Source organism: Labrus mixtus, chromosome 9 (genome assembly GCF_963584025.1).
Source record: "Labrus mixtus chromosome 9, fLabMix1.1, whole genome shotgun sequence".
NCBI lineage: Eukaryota > Metazoa > Chordata > Actinopteri > Labriformes > Labridae > Labrus > Labrus mixtus.
Window position 1 is genome coordinate 8,117,234 of NC_083620.1, and position 17,112 is coordinate 8,134,345.

Here is a 17,112-nt window from a genome sequence, read left to right on the forward strand (position 1 = left end):
CTGTAATTACTTCCTCCTATAGCTTCAAGACCTGCAAGGTCACGTTGCAAACACTACATCCATTGCAATTAGCAGAATCACGTCTGTGTGTTTGCAGAGAATATCAGATGTGCGTACCTTTTGTGTTGTTTAGTTGTGATAAGGAGAAGGTGTGTGTGTGTGTGTGTGTGTATGTGTGTGTGTGTTGCATTGATGCATTGTCCAGCGCTGATCTCACAATCCAGGCACGGCCCATTACACAAAACACCATTACTGAGTGTGCTCTCACACTGCTGTCACACACTGCCATCACACAGACAGATGCTGACACACCTGATCACACACTGTACGCTGCACACATTCTTCTTTTCTACACCTACTTACATGCATCCAAACTTCCACACAAATTTGTTAATAAATATTCTTTTTTGCAGACAACCACTAAGAGCAGTGAAGACAGAGAGGGAGCAATGATTGGAAGCAAAACAGTGACACACACACACACACACACACACACACACACACACACACACACACACACACAATAACACACACCCTCTAGTATTATTAGCCTATAATCTAATTACAGTTCTTGGCTGCTTCATATAAAAACCTCTGACTTATAAAACAAATAAAGGACAGGGGAAGTCTTCCCACTGACACATACACACACACACACACACACCCACGCACGTACACACACGTACACACACGTACACACACACACACACACACACACACACACACACGCACGCCTACATTTGTCCTACCTGTCTTGAGAATAAATTAGGGTGAACCTGTATCTCCTTTCATTCTGGCACTTTAAATTTTACACCAAGGGGACATTTTTCGCCGACCGCAGCACTTTTCATCTGTTATAAATTACTCTTTCATGGCTGTGTAGCCATGGCAACCAAGCATCATCATCTACTATGTGGGCTGTTGCCACCAACTTTTTCTGTACAGTAAAATACACTGTGAACAAGAAGGTGTAGAAAATTAACTTAAAGGTGTTGTTATAGTTATTTATTAAAAATTCAGATATCTACTGACTTTAATCCTAAAGTGACCTTCCTACGTATATGATCAGACATTAAGGAAACATGCTATGTTGAAGTGCTGGCTTCTCTGACAACAATGCAGCAGCCAGTATGTCCTCCTTCTAACTTTAGATTCTGCTCCTGAATGCTCTGGATTTGTTTGGACCAGAGAAGGTAGGCGGTTTTAAGACACCCCCACACGGCCGTTTTGGACGCCCCTCAGTTTGTCAGATATGAGAGCAGTTATCAGGTCAAACCAACAGGTGTTGCAGTGATGGAAGCGGGCAAGAGAACTGGTTCAGATAGAAGTGATTGTACCCGACCTAAAAAGCCTCTGCATGTTTCTAATAAGCTCCACGAGCAGAAACGTGCTCAAACTAGGATCAATATTGAAGATGCTTTTGAAAAATGGAGAGAGGTTAGAACACAGAAAGGTTTACAGACCCATGCAGAGCTGACTAAACACTGAAGCTTCAGTCCACCACATGGCAACCCACAGGTATATCGGCTCTCGAGAGGACGAAGACATTTTTGTCAAGATTTTGTTTGTCATTATCAAGCGGCAAACTCATTCGTTCAAAAATGAATCCAAAACGTCAGTTCATAAACCTGCAGTTCCTCGAGTGTCCACTTGAGGCAGGCTCCAAAAGCTCACATACACACCTATTCTGTCCGAAAAAAAAAGCCTGTTATTACACCAGAAATGTTTACAGTCTCGTGCAGGTCAAAGCTGGCAGTTAAAGAGAGAGGAGGGAGAGACTGAAAATCTTGCCGCTTAAATAGACCGCTCATTAGGAGGAGGAGTTGTCAGGTGATTGTTGAAACTGAGGCATGACGAGTGTGGAACCAGTGCAGCTCGAGGTGACTGCCTGAACTTGCTCGCAGGCGTCGCCTCATTTGTGTGAAATGCATCTGACTTTAGATCCATCCCATGTTCAGATACATTGTTGTCTTCATAAAACTCAGTTTGATCTTTGTTGTGTTAATGGGTTTTAGAAACCACCATTGCCAGCTTTGCCCTGCACCAGAACTGAGCATTTACTTTCAACAACATCATCCACCTGCAGGCTCCGACGGGGGGTTTAAGCTATTATCTCATCACTCTTCAAATTTCTGCCGCCGGTGAAGTAAATCTACGAGGAGTCATGAGGTTGGATCTATAGACGCCATACTCAAACGATGCTTTTCTGCTGCAACCACAAATGTGAGTAGTCTAACTGTGATGGCCTTGTAAAAACTGTATTTGATTGAACTCTCCAATAGGCAGCACAGAGCGCAATGAGGGAATAACAGTACAAAAAGCTATTTAAATGATGCATTCAGCATCTTTAGTTTTTATCACAACGGTTAGTATCTCTGATGATTCTCCTCCTTTTCCTCCTCAGCATCACACACTCACTGACTCTGTCCCAAGAGGACAATGGCCGAGTGAGAGTTACTGCTACCACCACTCTCAAGAGCTCAGTGTGTGTGTGTGTGTGTGTGTGTGTGTGTGTGTGTGTGTAGTAGTCAGCCCCATTTCTCACGACCCTTAAGAAGAAAAGAGGCCTTGTCTCGTTCCATTAGTGACCTGAGCAGCAGCAGCACCGCTTGGCCCGGCTGGCTGGAGGACAGTGTTGGTTAGACAGCAGTGGCATCCTGGGGCTGGTGGAGGGGGTTGGGGGGGGGGGGGTTACACTGAGAGGAGAGAGACACCGTGCAGATGAAAGGACAGTGTTGAGCTGACATACAAGTGTAATAAGGATATGAAGAGTCAACTGTTTCAATCCGTCACAGAAGCATTTTCTTTGATTTTGTCTTTAGGTGAAAGGACGACGACTTTGGGCCAATCTGCAAATGTGTCTTCAAAAGTATTCAGCGTAACAGTCAGTTTTTATGATAATGCAGCACTTTAATCATGTGTCCCAGTTGCATGCAGACAGTCTATGGCCGTGCACCCATCGCAGATGATAAAAGTAACCACCCCCTCCTACTCGCACGAGTGAATACAAGCAGGAGAACTCTGGATAATGACTCAGGCTGTTTTCACATCTGCACTCCAAAAAATATCTAGATAATTTCAGGAGGAATACTCTAGATATTCTCCTGACCTGGTTGTTCACACATGCACCTCACAGCTCGACCAAAATCTCTGATATTTTTTGACCAATCAGATTTATTTCATGAAAACGTTGTACCGTTTGGACCTCAGAAGGTACATAACATGTGACAGAACAAAGAAACCCAACAAACAAACACGTTCCAAAAGTGCTTTAGAGACTTTTTGACAGACTTTTTTTTCTAGGCACACAATTGCGACCCATTGAAAATAGCTCCAGGACCCACAGTTTAGAACCACATATGGCGCTATGAGAATATTTGCTTTTATATCTATGCTATGTATAGTTCAATGGAATCACAATATGAACTAAAGAGCGGAGAAGGACACGCTGGAGAACAGAACATAATGCAGCATGTTAATTATGTGCACGGAGATCGAAGGCGGTCGTGTGCAGACAGTCTATGCACTGACTCCAGTCACAGTATATAAACGTCACTGTCCCTCTACTGACTCAAGGTGAAGTCTCCTGAGAATATCCTGCTGCGTCAGCTCACTCTGACTTGCTGTGGAGAAAATACTAGGGGTCAGGCAGGAGACACTCCGGGTGAAGACCGAGTGAAAAATTCATAGTGTGAAAGAGTCAGATCTAAAAATGAGAGACAGGAGCTGAGAACCTCAGACATAAATGAAAAGCAATCAAAGGATACCAGAAAGCACAGAGAGATAACTTGAAAGAATCAAAAGGTCATAAAAGGATGGAAAAGAGGAAGAGACATTTACAGCTTTGAAGGGAACAATAAGCAACAACGAAGACGCGAACATGTGTAATATTATATTACTTTATTTATCTTTTGTACAATGTAATTACAATACAAATATGTAGGTTTAAATACAAAAATTCTGTAAATAAAGATTAAAAATAAATTCCACTGGTTTGCTTTGTTACCATCACTAAACTATGGTTTTACAATCAAGTTTATGAGGTCATTAAGTTTGCTTTAACGTGGAACATAATGAACCTACATTTATCATTTGGAGGGCGTGCAAACAAGAGTTGAGGACTAAACTAGACTTTCAAAAGAAATGATTTCATGAGTAAATCAGTTTGTCTTGTAGAGAGAGCGGGAAGAAATATCAATTGGTCCAAAAAAAAACCTGCGAGGACACAAACGTCTCAGATCTCCGAGAGGCAGCCTGTCAGACGGGATCACTGCCACAGGAAGAGAGCCAGTAAGTTAATTAAACTGTGGGGAGTTAATAAGCAGAAAACCTAATGAGTGGCCGTCCATATCCTTATAATTCAATTACAAAGGGCCGTAATAAGAGCATCTCTGGTCATAGAGAAAACAGAAATCATAGAGACAAAAAGCCCTTCTCTAAAGAACACTTCTGTGCTATGTCGCTCTTAAACCAGCCTGAACCTCATCGCACGTTTCAGCACAGACGTTATTAAAGTTTGAACTCTTTTTGTAGTTGCACACACTAAGAAGGAATCGTGTTTATGACCCTGTTGTGTTGTTTGATGAGTTTGAAGAGTTGAGGAATATGATGTCAAAACACATCATAGAGTGACGGGATGTTGGCTTAGCAGAGAATGAATAAGCCTTTGTTCCCAATTTTTTTCCACAGACTGTCGCCCAATCAAATCTCTGTTACCATCATATTCATTTTCCTTTCATCAGACATCCTCCACCTCATTATTTCAAGGTATCACTCCTTTCTCTCCTTCAGTCTTTCACATGCAGTTCATCCCTTCTTGTTTTCTCTTGCAAGCTTTTCTTTAGCTCTCCTCTTCCACTTTGATTTACTAAATCACAAATCAGTCTGCGTCACTCATGTACCTCCTCTCTTTCACCTCTGATAATGAGCACAGTACTACACAATCATACCTTATTATGTGATGAGATTATACCCTGTGTTTGAACATATTAAAGGACTTTTTTTTTGAGTGTAGGAAAGTCGAGCAACCAGTTGCACAGTGATGTAGATTTTTTTCTTTTTTTTTTGGTTTGTTTCCACTGAGTTATAAACATTCCTTGGATGTTTCGGGAGTAAAATGGAGACTGCTGTGCTGTATTGTCCAGAGTGTCAGAGTGATGCATATCCCGGTAGGCTAACCCTTGAAGCGAAGCTCTAGGGGCAGAAATGGAGCATAGAGCCAAAGTGAAGCCATATTGACACAACAAGCCTCACCGGCAGTGAAGCGTTTATACGTGAGAGGCTGACAGGTGGAAGAAACATGCTGCTATATACACTACTGTGTCATACTGTTGCTGTTGCCTAGCTGTCAGCTCTTGCTACTTGTTTCCCCCGCTTCTGCTGCCCTGATACCTGTCTGCTACCTGTAGTTTCGCTCCTGTTAAATAAATATAGCTCCTGGAACACTAAAAATTTAGATTTGCATGTATATATAACTTGTTATAATAAAAAAAAGAATTACAATAAATAAAATAATTTTCGCCATAAATCTCAACTATTAGTAAGTCCTTTCATGTTGAAATGGCCGGGTCTTACATCATTGGCAAGTCCTTTCAGGTATCCAGACATTTTGCTGTGCTCGGTTAAGATCAGCATCGGTCTGATCATCTCCTCTGCTTCTCTGCAGGTCTTGTGATGTAGCCATATCTGCTTAGTTATCCCCAATATTCTCCACCAGATAAAAAAAACAAAACATCTCATATGTGGATTGGAAATGCATCTGGATGGAGTCCCCTTTGCAAAGAAAGAAACCACTGAGGTGCCCCCCCCCCCCCCCACATTGTCCTCAGTGGGCACATACAGTACATCCTGGGACTCGCAGCAGGTAAAGCAAAGCGTGAGTGGCGATGTGAACTCGGGGAAGAGAGGTTAGCGGGATGAAGTGAAAAGATTCAGCCCATTTAGCGTAGTCATCTAGAAACCCGACTTTCCAATGGCAGCCCAGCAATCTGACAACTTCCTCCAAAACTCTCAAGGGAGTGCAAAGAAAGCAATAAGGATCATAATAGCATTGACTCCAATGAGGGCTTTTAGCAAGTTACCAGGCTGCCACAGGTCCGGTGCTAGGCTAACTTGAAGGTTCTGCATCCTGCTGTCACTAAGCAGAGATGCTGGAATTGGTGCCAGGCTCCCTCAGGCTTTGATTCCAGTGCTAGAGCTACAGCTTTGGGAGGACCGATCTGGCTCAATCTCAAAAGTCTGTTGGAGATTGTTGGAAAAAGGGTTGGCGGCCGCAGCTGGCGCCACATTGCCAGGATGAGCCGCTGGCTTGGCCTCCAGTGCCGCCCACTTGGCCTCAAATCGATCATCGTCTTGCGCAACGGTCGGTGCTGGAGCTGTTAGCTGGCTGCCCTCTGGCGGCCAATTGCTACTGCTGCTGGAGGTCCCATTCTGCAGGTCCATCATGCTACTGTGCGGTGGGAGGCCATTAATAGTTGTTGATAATGGCGGAGTGGAAAACCCTCCAGTGTCCCCAACTGCTACTGGGTAAGAATGGTGCTGCCCAACTGATCCAAGTGTTCCCACTTTCGGTCCTATTCCTGCCGAGCCCATGGTGCCCCCTGCACTGGACGAGCCTGTAGCTGTGCAGAAGACGTTAGCCACCATTTGTGACGGTGTGATGCCAACCACAGGCACACTGGCATTGGGATAGGTCATACTGCTGGCCAGGCCTGGCATGTAGGTCTGCATAGGCACAAAGGCCGGTTGGACAGGCTGACTGGCAAACATTCCCACAGGGGCTGGAGTGACATCAAAAGCCAAAGGAAAGGGCTGCATGGAGCTGGGAAGGGAGCCTTGAGGGATGGGGGGCTGCATCATGGGTGCCCCAGTCATGCTTGGACCGGACATCGTGGGAATTGACATAGAAGGTAGAGACATGGGGGGGCCTGTTACTGGAGGGCCAGGTATTAAGGGAACTGATGATATTGATATGGGTTGGAGGGGCAATGGGACCTGACCTGAGAGAGCGGAAGGGCCCGAGATGAGGGGTTTTGAAATGTTGCCAATGGACAGGGGGATGGTGGAAACTGGGGCAGCTGCTATGGCTGCCTGACTGGACATGGAGGGTGGTCCAGGGATTGTGGGGATTGTGGAGCCAGGGGGAGGAGTCTGTTGAGCCTTGACTGCCTTGGAGACCTCCTCCAGCCATCTCTCGGCTTCGGAGGGTGTGCGCCTGTGACCACACTGCATCTGCATTTGCATCTGCATCGCCACGGAAACTGGAGGAGGAGAGTGAAGCGGAGGCTCCGGCTGCACCCAGGAAGAGGTGGCTGGAAGGATAAAATTAAAGACTTTGTAAGCAAAGTCTAAACATTTAATCACCACTGAGTTCAGTTTAGAATGTGTTCTTTAGAAAATCAATCACACTATTGATCTAATGCAGATTTCTTACCCTGCATTGGCGCAGGTGGTGGAGGCAGGATAGGGGGGACGGGGCAGGTTGGAGGACCATTTGCAGACAAAGAGGGGTTGGTGAAGATCTCGTCTGATGGCTTGGTGAGCGCGGCGTTCATCTGGCCACACAGAGCGTTAATACAACCCTCTCCCTCGCCTGGCAACCCCATATCCATCTCTGGTACCAGCGAAAAGGGGAGCCACATGGGGGAAGGTGAGGTGGGAAAGTTGGAGGATAGAGAAAGAAAGGGAAAGAAATGGAAGCAGAAGAGAGGAGAAGAGGGAGATAAAATATGCATTAGTTTGTGTCAGAGACCCAGTTATCATCAAAAGCCTCCAAACTGGAGCAGATGAAGGCTTTGATGCCGGCCTCTGCTGGCCTGAAAAAAGCATCACAAATACAAGATCGTCAGGACGAACATGATATTGTGTTAATAACCAGTTTCTTCAAAATAAAAAGGTTCAAACTCAGTCAGAACATTGCTAACATGCCAAGCTTAACAGTGTAAACTATCCTATTGTAAGTAGAGCTACTATACTTGTACATAACGCTGACTCAGCAAGAGCTATTTTGCTTGGCTTATCCACATTTTCAAACCATCTGTAACTGATCTGACCAGTGACGGGTTAAGCAGCATAATATTCCTTTCTGACTGCAGCTTTGAGCCTCTCCTGCGTGAACCACAGATATTAATAGATATCATATTGAACTCCTTTTTCTTTGTCCACTGGTGTTTGTTGTTTCAGAGAGAAATGACGATCCTTTCTTCTTCTATTCATTCAAAGAAAACATTCACTATAGAGATACAAATTCTGTAAAGATGAATCCATATGCTGCAGAAAGGGACCCCAATAATTTAAAGTATTTCTGATTCTGATATCACTTTCTTAGCCAATCACATCGCTGCAGGTTGGCTGTTCAACGTGAGTCTGGTTCTACACCAGATTTCTGCCGGTTAAAAGGAACATTTTCTTCATTCTTCTTTCATGAAGGAGTTTGTGGTGGGTCCTTAGACTAGACCAGTTGAGAACCACTGGTCTAGACCAGATCTCAGCGTGATGACTTTAGCTATAAACATGATTAAACAATGATTGACTGAATGACAGATTAAAAGAGGGGAGTGATGACAATCCATTACAGTTTGAATTGATGTGGAAGAGTGGGCTTAAATTGAAGTTATTAAACACATGATAAGCTAGGGGCGCGGTAGCCTTGTGGTTAATGTACACGCCCCATATACGGAGGCCTTGGTCCTCCAAAAGGGTGGCCCGACCTGTGGCTCCTTTCCCACATCTCATTCCTCTCTCTCTCTCTCTCTCTCTCTCTCTCTCTCTCTCTCTCTCTCTCCATTATTTCTGACTCTATCCACTGTCCCATCTCTAAAATAAAGGCATATAAAGCTCCAACAAAGCAACAAACATGGTAAGCCATGATTCGTCAAACCCTTTAACCTCCGTGCTGCGACTTTTCTTACACATGAAAAGCTCTCTCGTACTGTGAGCTCTGCGTTCCTACAGGCCTTGAATTATGTAGAGGGTGCAGAGGGTGCTGGAGTCGCGTGTGTGCAAGGTCTCCCATAAAAGATACAGTAGAGACCCACCCTGTGATCCTGCTCTTTACCTAGACACCTCGATGTCCCACAGAGTTCAGAAGCACTCTAAGCACAGTGTGTGTGTGTGTGTGTGTGTGTGTGTGTGTGTGTGTGTGTGTGTTTGTGTGAGTATATGTTTCTTTGAGTGCAGTGGCAGGTTCAAGAGCGGACAGAAGGCTTGCTGAAGGCTAACCAGGACAGCTGAATGACCGCACAGATCAATACACTCATTGTTCAGAAAGTCACAAGGGAGCAGGGAGGCCGTGGAATCGACAGCTATACGGCTAAGTGTGAGCATCTGTGTGTCTGTGTTCGTGTGAACTAGAGAGGTGAAGAGAGGTTTCTGCATGAAGGATTCAACCTGACTGAAATGCAACACTTCTGATTGTTCACGCTCATCATCGTGGGGTAATAAGAGACAGAAGTGAAAGAGGTAAAAATGAGAAATAAGAGTGAGAGTTGTGATTTAGTATTCCAGTCAGTCAACCTCTCTCGTCTGTCGTAATGATGATAATCAGCCTCGCCGCTCAGCGCTCTGATCCTGTGGCACCACACCGAGTGTGCGTGTCTATGTATTCATGCTCCTGTGTGGATGTATATTAACCTGTGAGGGATAAGTCACCCGCACAGAGGTTTGACTCTGAGGACAACACAGTGCAAGTCGAAACGTTGGTCCTTTACATTTGAATGAATTGCCTTAAGTGATTTGTGTGCTCCAGTGTTTCCCTCAGACTCTGCCTGTGTGAAGGAGTCCATTGAATCATCTTTTAGACGTCTGAGGTCTTTCTCTGAGAGCACCGACCTCCGACTGTGGAGGGGGCTGAAGCCCAAGAGATTCCTTCAATAAATGAAATGACTTTTCGAAATATTAATCAAACTGTATTTCTGTTCTTCCAACATTCCAGATATTCTGTTTTTGAATTAAAACTTAATGAATCCCACTGCAGAGACCTTTGTTTTCTGCTGAAGGGCCTAAGACGTTCACATAATTTCCCACCCGGCCTCTGACTGAGGAAGAGGAAGTTCAGCCAGTTCCTCATAGTTACTCTGACCTCAGGAAAGTCTCCACTCACCAGGGTTCTTGGTCTGGAAGTCGGTCTTGCGTTGCAGTGTGGATGGCAGGTCGTTGAGGCGGAGCGACAGCTGCCTCTTAAACGGAGAGTTCTTCTGGCTGAGAGCAGGAAATCCCCTGAACGAGCCCTGCCGTACCAGCTGCTCAATGGGCGCGTGGCGGCGAGGAATGGCATGAGGCCCGCCAGGTGCTGATCGATCCATAGGGGAACCCGCTCCCTCGGGTGGCGAGGCGTTGCCAGGTGGGAGGACTGTGATTGCAGAGGATTGGTCTGGTGGAGGAAACGAATGCATGGCCATTACATTACTCCCATTTTACTGAAATGTTTATTAATATGCAATGTCCCTGTAAAATAAAAAAAAATAAAAAAATAAAAAATAAAGCCCCTATCATATAAGGTGTATATAAAGTGGACGTGAAGTCTGGATTCAAAAGTGAAGACAATGCAGAGATGATTGAATCCTGCATTCTCGCTAATGGCCAGCAGGGGGAGACTCCACTTGTTGCAAAAAGAATTTTGATAGCATGAAACTAGCTGTGAAAATTAGCCTACTTCATTAGTCATCAAATTTTTACCTCAGCATTAATTTTCCCGACATGTTTATGGTCTAAATCTGTAGTTCGAAGTCTTCTTCAACATAACATGATGGTATGGTGACCGTAAAATACTGAACTCAGTATTTGCTCTTCAAATGTGTGACCTTTACCTTTTTAGGCAATTTTTCTAAATGACACGAGAGCAGAAATGCACACCGTGAGTATAAACCCCCGCTCCCTCGCTCACCTTTCTTCTTGTCCTGCATTTTGTCATCGCGCTCGCTGCTGGATGAGTTCACTCGGAAGGAGCCGTCTCGCACAAAAAGGGTGCGAATGGCGTCAAAGGAAGCCGTCACGCCGCACTCCTTCTCCCTGCGCTGCTTCCTCTCCAGACACGCAGCAAATGCACAGCCGACCGCATGGCTCAGTCTCTCGCCCTAAGGAAAGGAAATTCAGACAATCCAATAAAGTTTGATGTACACCATACACAGTTATATTAGCGCTGTGAAATTAGACTGACATAAATGATAGAAAAATCAGTTAGTGGTGCAGCTTCTTCCTGAAGTCTTTTAAATTAAAATAGACGTTTGTGCTCGTCGGCACTAAATGGAACTAATTTGAAACAAGCCATTTGCAAAGGCCTCCACAAAGACTGCTGAAGAAGAGACAGTTTAGTTGCAGATGAGCACATAGAGATACGGAGAGTGTGTGATGGAAATAGAGACAGAAAGAGATGGACCAATAACCCCACAGGCTTCTTTCTAATCCCCTCTCCTAATCCCGCAGGTCTGTGGCATGCTCGCTTCCGTCCACATTAATAATCCTACTCACAGTCTAAGCTGATGAAACCGCCGCCGTGTTGGAACAGCAGTGCTGCAGGACGACTTTGATTTTGTTGCAGATGGTTTTAGAAAACAACCTCAAGGTCAGCGAGGCATTACATCGCAGAAGGTTATAAATCACCAAACAAGTAGAACTACAGGACAAACAAAATGAATGTTGTAACCCATTTGGTCTGTTCTGAATATTTCACTTCAACTGAACTTGATCTGCTGGCAATGCAGAAGAGTACGGGTGTTTTCTAATGCGTGCGTCCATATGTGGGATATATGGTCGGTGGCACAAATAGTTATGTATCAGACTCTTGCATGTGAGCGTGTGATTGTGATGTTTTTTCTTTGTGTATGAAGGCCCTGTCACACCAAGCAGACGGCAAAGAACTAGTGGTCTTTTGTCGCCTTTTGTCTTGGCCAAAAAGTTGCAATTGAACACACCGCAAAGACTACAGCAGATGGCCAATCACCACGTACGTTCTGCACATGCCTGAGAGGAAGCCCTCTCACTGACCGAGCCGATGCCGATTCAACATGTCCGGTACCAATAAAAATAGCACCACACCCCGATTAAAATGTGTGAAATTCATAAAGGTTGTAATTTCTTATGCACACGTTGATGCCAATAGGCCCTTGACTTTCAAAGAAACGGTGAGAAGAAGTAGCTAGTGGAACATGAGGCAGAGGATCGTCGACTGTTTGTTTAGAAAACATCCCTGAGGGGGTAGGTGAAACATTAACTGCCCCCCCCCCCCCTCACCGAGTCTTTGATAGCCATGAAGCAGTGGCACATCCACCGTCTGGTCGTCCCGTCTCTACAGATGTAGGAGAAGGCCTTGTCGTAGTTCCGATCAGGAGCGCAGAACGAAACCTTCTCTATGGTCTGGTCCACGATGAGGTCCTGTGGAGGAAACGAGAGATGCAGAGAGGTCAGAGGAAATCAAGTTGTCCCAGCAGGTGGATCACATCAAGACCCATCTTGTGTCTTGTGTACCAGCAGCTTAACCTTTGCCAGAAGACAGGAAGACAGATCCAATAGATGACACACCCCTTTTCAACCTCAGTTAACCCCCTGAGTGCCGCCTCACTCCACCCTATTAACACGTCTACCAATGACAGTGTCCATAGACTAATAACACCGAACCCCCTTTTCATCACCGGGATGTTTCCACCACTCGTTCCTCCTTCTACAAAAGCGTTATTCAGCCGGTCTCCAGTGTCTATAGTCACTATAGAGGAAACTAAGAGGGGCCCTTTCCTTTTTCTCTGTGTACATTCAGGCCCCCCCCCCCCCCCCCCCCCCCCCCCCCGGCTCCCCTCTTTGACTCACCGACGAGTGGGAAAACAAGAGGCGAGAAGGGGCAGAAAGAGAAAGAGGGTTCACACACTCATCCACTCACTCACTTCAAGTGTCGCAGAAATCAAAGTGTGTGCGGATTAGGAGAGGAAGGGAGGACAGGGAGGGAAGGAAGGAAGGAAGAAAGGAGACAAGAAGGAGGGACGTGAGGGGGGAAGCGGAGCAATACGCTAGAGACATATCTTTGTATCTGAAGAGTATATTTGATGGAAAGTATACGAACAAAGAGTGTGTCCATGTGTGTTTGTGTGTGTGAAGGTGACTTAGATCATGTCCCTGCACGGCTGAAAGGAAGAATAGCAACATATGACGCACCGTGTCTCATCTCAGCAGAGAAGCCTTTATGGCCTAAACACAAAAAAGACTTGTCTGTTCTTTCTATTCATGCCTGATGAAGGTCGTTCTGCACACACACTTACTGTAAATACAGTACTTTTCACCCAGTGTGGGAAAGTGTCTGAATAATGGTGGTGTGGGCGTTATAAGGCATGCATTGCTGATTCATAGACGGAGGCTGAGCTGATGGTGAGAGGTGAGAAGAGGGAATAAAGAGAGTGAAAAACTTTGATGTGATTGCTTATATAAAACGTTGAAAGTGTCGAATTCCAAGTATCGAATATGTGCTTGTGTGTTTGCAGAGGAATGAGATAACGCAGGTTTGGCTGCACACAGTATTTTATTTTCTAAAGCATCATTTGTTTGTTGATTTGGGATTTGTTCATGATCCTCCGTTAATACGTGCGGATGAAAATATCTCACTGAAGGCAGGGCAGGAAGGAGATTAAAGAGGAGGGAGAGAGGAGGAGGAGGAGGAATATGGGATGTGAAGAGGGGAGGTCATGTGTGTGGCCTCTAAAAATAAGAAAAAAGGGGAATTTGAAAGAAAGAGGCTCTCTCTCTCTCTCTCGGCTATTCTCTGCAGCTCTTTATTCTGCTCTGCTTTGAATAGAAGCACAGCGAGCTGCACTCACTCTGCAGGATGCCTCCCAAACCACCAGACACTCCTCAAGTGCATGTGTGTGTGCCTCTGTGTTTACTCGATCTCCCCTCCTCAAGAAGCACCCTAAAGCTAGACACCATGAGTAACATATGTCAGCTCGGAAACTGCACACACACAGATCCAGGCTGGCCTGAGAGCATCAAGGAAGTAAATGTATGGTGGCTGTCTCTGCCGTTGGCCTTAAGGGGGGAGGGGGTCATCAAACTGGGACAGAATGAGACATTTGTTGGTGGTCTGAGGATAGAGAATGAATCTTTAGAAAACTGAAACTGAAGAAATGCGGCCACCGATAGCGGTGAAAGAGGGTTCACACACTCATCCACTCACTTCCTTCAAGTGTCGCAGAAATCAAAGTGTGTGAGGATTAGGAGAGGAAGGAGGACAAGGATGGAGGGAAGGAAGGAAGGAAGGAGCGACAAACAGAACGACTTTTCTCACAACTATTCAGGAAGCGGTTCAATTTGATTGACAGGTTGATGCCGCTAGCTTTCTGTTAGGTGTCACCTCGTCTAGTCACTGAGCCAAACCTCTGACCTTTGTGTTTGTTGTTAGCACCTTGTAATCAGAAGCACCACACACACACACACACACACACACAAAAAAAAACTTGTTTACTCACCTTAGTTTTGTCATCCACCACCCTGAGTCCATCCGCTGAAACCCACAGCACTGCTTTGACTGTCTTTTTCCCGCTCTGGAACACAGAAACAGAAGCAGTAGAGTAAATAATTCATAACTTTTAAGGCAGGTGCATTTTAACGGTTATGAGAAGTGATCATTGCATCCTTAGCACATGATGCAGCGGGGAGTTAAGAGGGGCGGGATGGGGAAAAGGTAGAAACTGTGCCAGCTGGTACTTGGAATCATTTTCTCCCGAGGAGGGCACCAAGCAAAGCTAATAACACACCCAGCGTGGGCCGGGCTAAAAATACATGGCAGAAAAAAACAGCAACTCAACGTGAGTGCGGAAGAGTGTGTGCTGACTCTGTGTGTGTTTGCGCATGTGTGTGTATGTGTGCGTGCATGTGTGTGTGTCAGGGAGGGAAACAGAATGCAGGATCACTGCAGGAAATGGTTTTGAAACCCACGGCGAAAGCGACAAGGAGCCTCGAGTTTAGCATAATCCCACTGAGGCGAGGTGAGGAAACTGAGAGAGGCAAAGAAAAGAGCGGAGGAGAAGAGGGGTAGGCTACATGACGAGGTGGAACGGGATAATGCAAAGCAAACGATAAGTCTGGGAGAAAGTTTAAAGCGTGAGAAACTGCAGAGAGGTGAGGACGCTGCTAAAGAAAATGCTGACATGGATGAATGGAAAGAAAAGAGTCGTCAGAGAGCAAGGAATAAAAATAAAGGAGCAGGCTAATGAAAGGAAAAGGTGACTTTGTTAGATACAGTTATTATTGTCTGAACGCACACGCTAGATGATTCAGCCAGGCTGTAATGCCACACACCTGCCGTTTGTAGTAACGCTTCCACAGACACGAGATCTCACAGAAACTTACATGATCAAACGTACCAACAGAAGAACATTGCAGGGGACTTTGTCACATTTTTTTAGGGCGCTACCCACACATTTAGCTGTGTTGCACGATCCTGCACGATCCTTACAAGTTATACTTTGTTGTAAAGGTGACTAATCAGGCTTTCCAACGATATAAAACACAACACCAATCAGTATTATTAAAGGGGCGAAATAAGTGACCAAAATAAAGTTTCCAAATGTTTTTTGAGGAGTTTATTTTGGACAAATAATCGGAACACGGCTTTTGTCTAAAAAAAAAAAATAATAATAATTGTACCCGCCCTGATTATTCAGAGCCCTAAATCTGTCCTAAAATCGTCTAGTGTGCAGCCAGCCTACAGTCAGACAGCAGCTTCAGCATCAGCGAACAACGAAGAAATGAAAGTTCTTCCCTGACGTTTTGTCCAACCAACTCATGCTTGGGATGAAAGTCTATTTTTTGGTCTACTGATTACCAAAAAAAGAAAATACCACACGGATGTAAAGACATCGGTAAGTTTAAGGTTTGTATGCAGCACGATGCAGTTTGTAAAAAAAAAGTTATGCTGCTTCTTTAATAAGCTTCCTGACACTCCTGCTGACCTCGTCAGAAAGTTTCAGCAGCTTCTAACTTCCAGAAAAATGAAATATTTATCATCCCAGTATAAACTTTATTTGTATTCGTTATATTAGTTTGATCGTTTCCGTAGTGAAAGATCAATACTGTGCTTCAGGAAAAACAGCCACACAAAATAACGTGGACACTATGCTGCATCGACTTTCTTCTCCCAAAGCTCCAGAAAGAAGTAAGGAAAGGAAAATAACAAGACCAGAGAGGCACCTGCAGAGAGTACAAACGTATGTGTGTGTGTGTGTGTGTGTGTGTGTGTGTGTGTGTGTGTGTGTGTGTGTGTGTGTGTGTGTGTGTGTGTGTGTGTGTGTTTGTGTGTGTGTGAGCTCACTCGGGTCGATCCTTTGGGAATGAGCTTTGAGCAACTGGTTCTTTAATGACCTCCAGATAAGTGTGTGAATCCTTGAGGTTATAGCGTTTTGTGCAGCCTCTACAACTAAATGAACCTCCAGGGCTGCAGCAGTGGGGTGTGTGTGTGTGTGCAAGCTGTGTATGTGTGTCTCTCTGCAGGTGTGTGTGTGTGTGTGTGTGTGGGATACTTACAACTTTGAGTTTATTCACTGCCTCCTCACATACATGCATCCCCCTCGACTCCTCGACCTCCACCAACCCCAGGTACTGCACGAGAAGAAGAAAGTAAAATGCAATTTAGGTATTTTATTTCCACTGTACGTTCATGTTTAGTAATATCCCTCATCAATACACCAAGAAAGCACGACTGAGCAGATCCTAAATATGATATAAAGGCAAGAAAACTCTTTTAGACTATCAGTATTTTTGGATGTGACAGGCAAGCATCAAATAATCCCCAATATTGTATTTACAGACGCTCGTTCTGCTGATAATAAGGACAGGAGAGAGAGGAGGCAGAGATGTGAGGAGGAAAGATTAACGGGGCAAAACAGAGGAAGAATCTTAATAAGAGAGTGAGAGATTTTTTAAGGCTTCACTCTTCACTGCCCGTCACATCACAAACTCTTTGGACCGTCGGAAACATTTTTTCATCAGCCTTGAATTTCTCTCTTACTTCTACTTTCTCCAGCGAGTCTGCGGCTTTCTTCCTTTCCTATATATCTCGTTTCATATCGTCACGTTGTCTCTCCGTCCCCTCAGTGTGCCCTCATCCCTCACCCTGTCATTTCCTGTGGAGTCCCT

General features: G+C 45.0%; 1 protein-coding gene across 2 annotated transcripts in view; it reads right to left on the reverse strand.

Moving 5' to 3' along the window:
• Window positions 1–3,883: 3,883 nt before the first annotated feature.
• The window catches only part of numbl (NUMB like endocytic adaptor protein), a 52,973-nt gene continuing 39,744 nt past the window's right edge, over window positions 3,884–17,112 (reverse strand). For both annotated transcript variants that reach the window (XM_061045628.1, XM_061045626.1), the window contains 7 exons: window positions 16,501–16,575; window positions 14,445–14,519; window positions 12,229–12,369; window positions 10,883–11,072; window positions 10,100–10,369; window positions 7,433–7,612; window positions 3,884–7,310 (listed from right to left, as the gene is read on the reverse strand). In XM_061045628.1, the coding sequence (XP_060901611.1) occupies window positions 6,172–7,310; window positions 7,433–7,612; window positions 10,100–10,369; window positions 10,883–11,072; window positions 12,229–12,369; window positions 14,445–14,519; window positions 16,501–16,575 (2,070 nt within the window). In that variant the 3' untranslated portion in view covers window positions 3,884–6,171. The remainder of the gene's footprint in view (window positions 7,311–7,432; window positions 7,613–10,099; window positions 10,370–10,882; window positions 11,073–12,228; window positions 12,370–14,444; window positions 14,520–16,500; window positions 16,576–17,112) is intronic.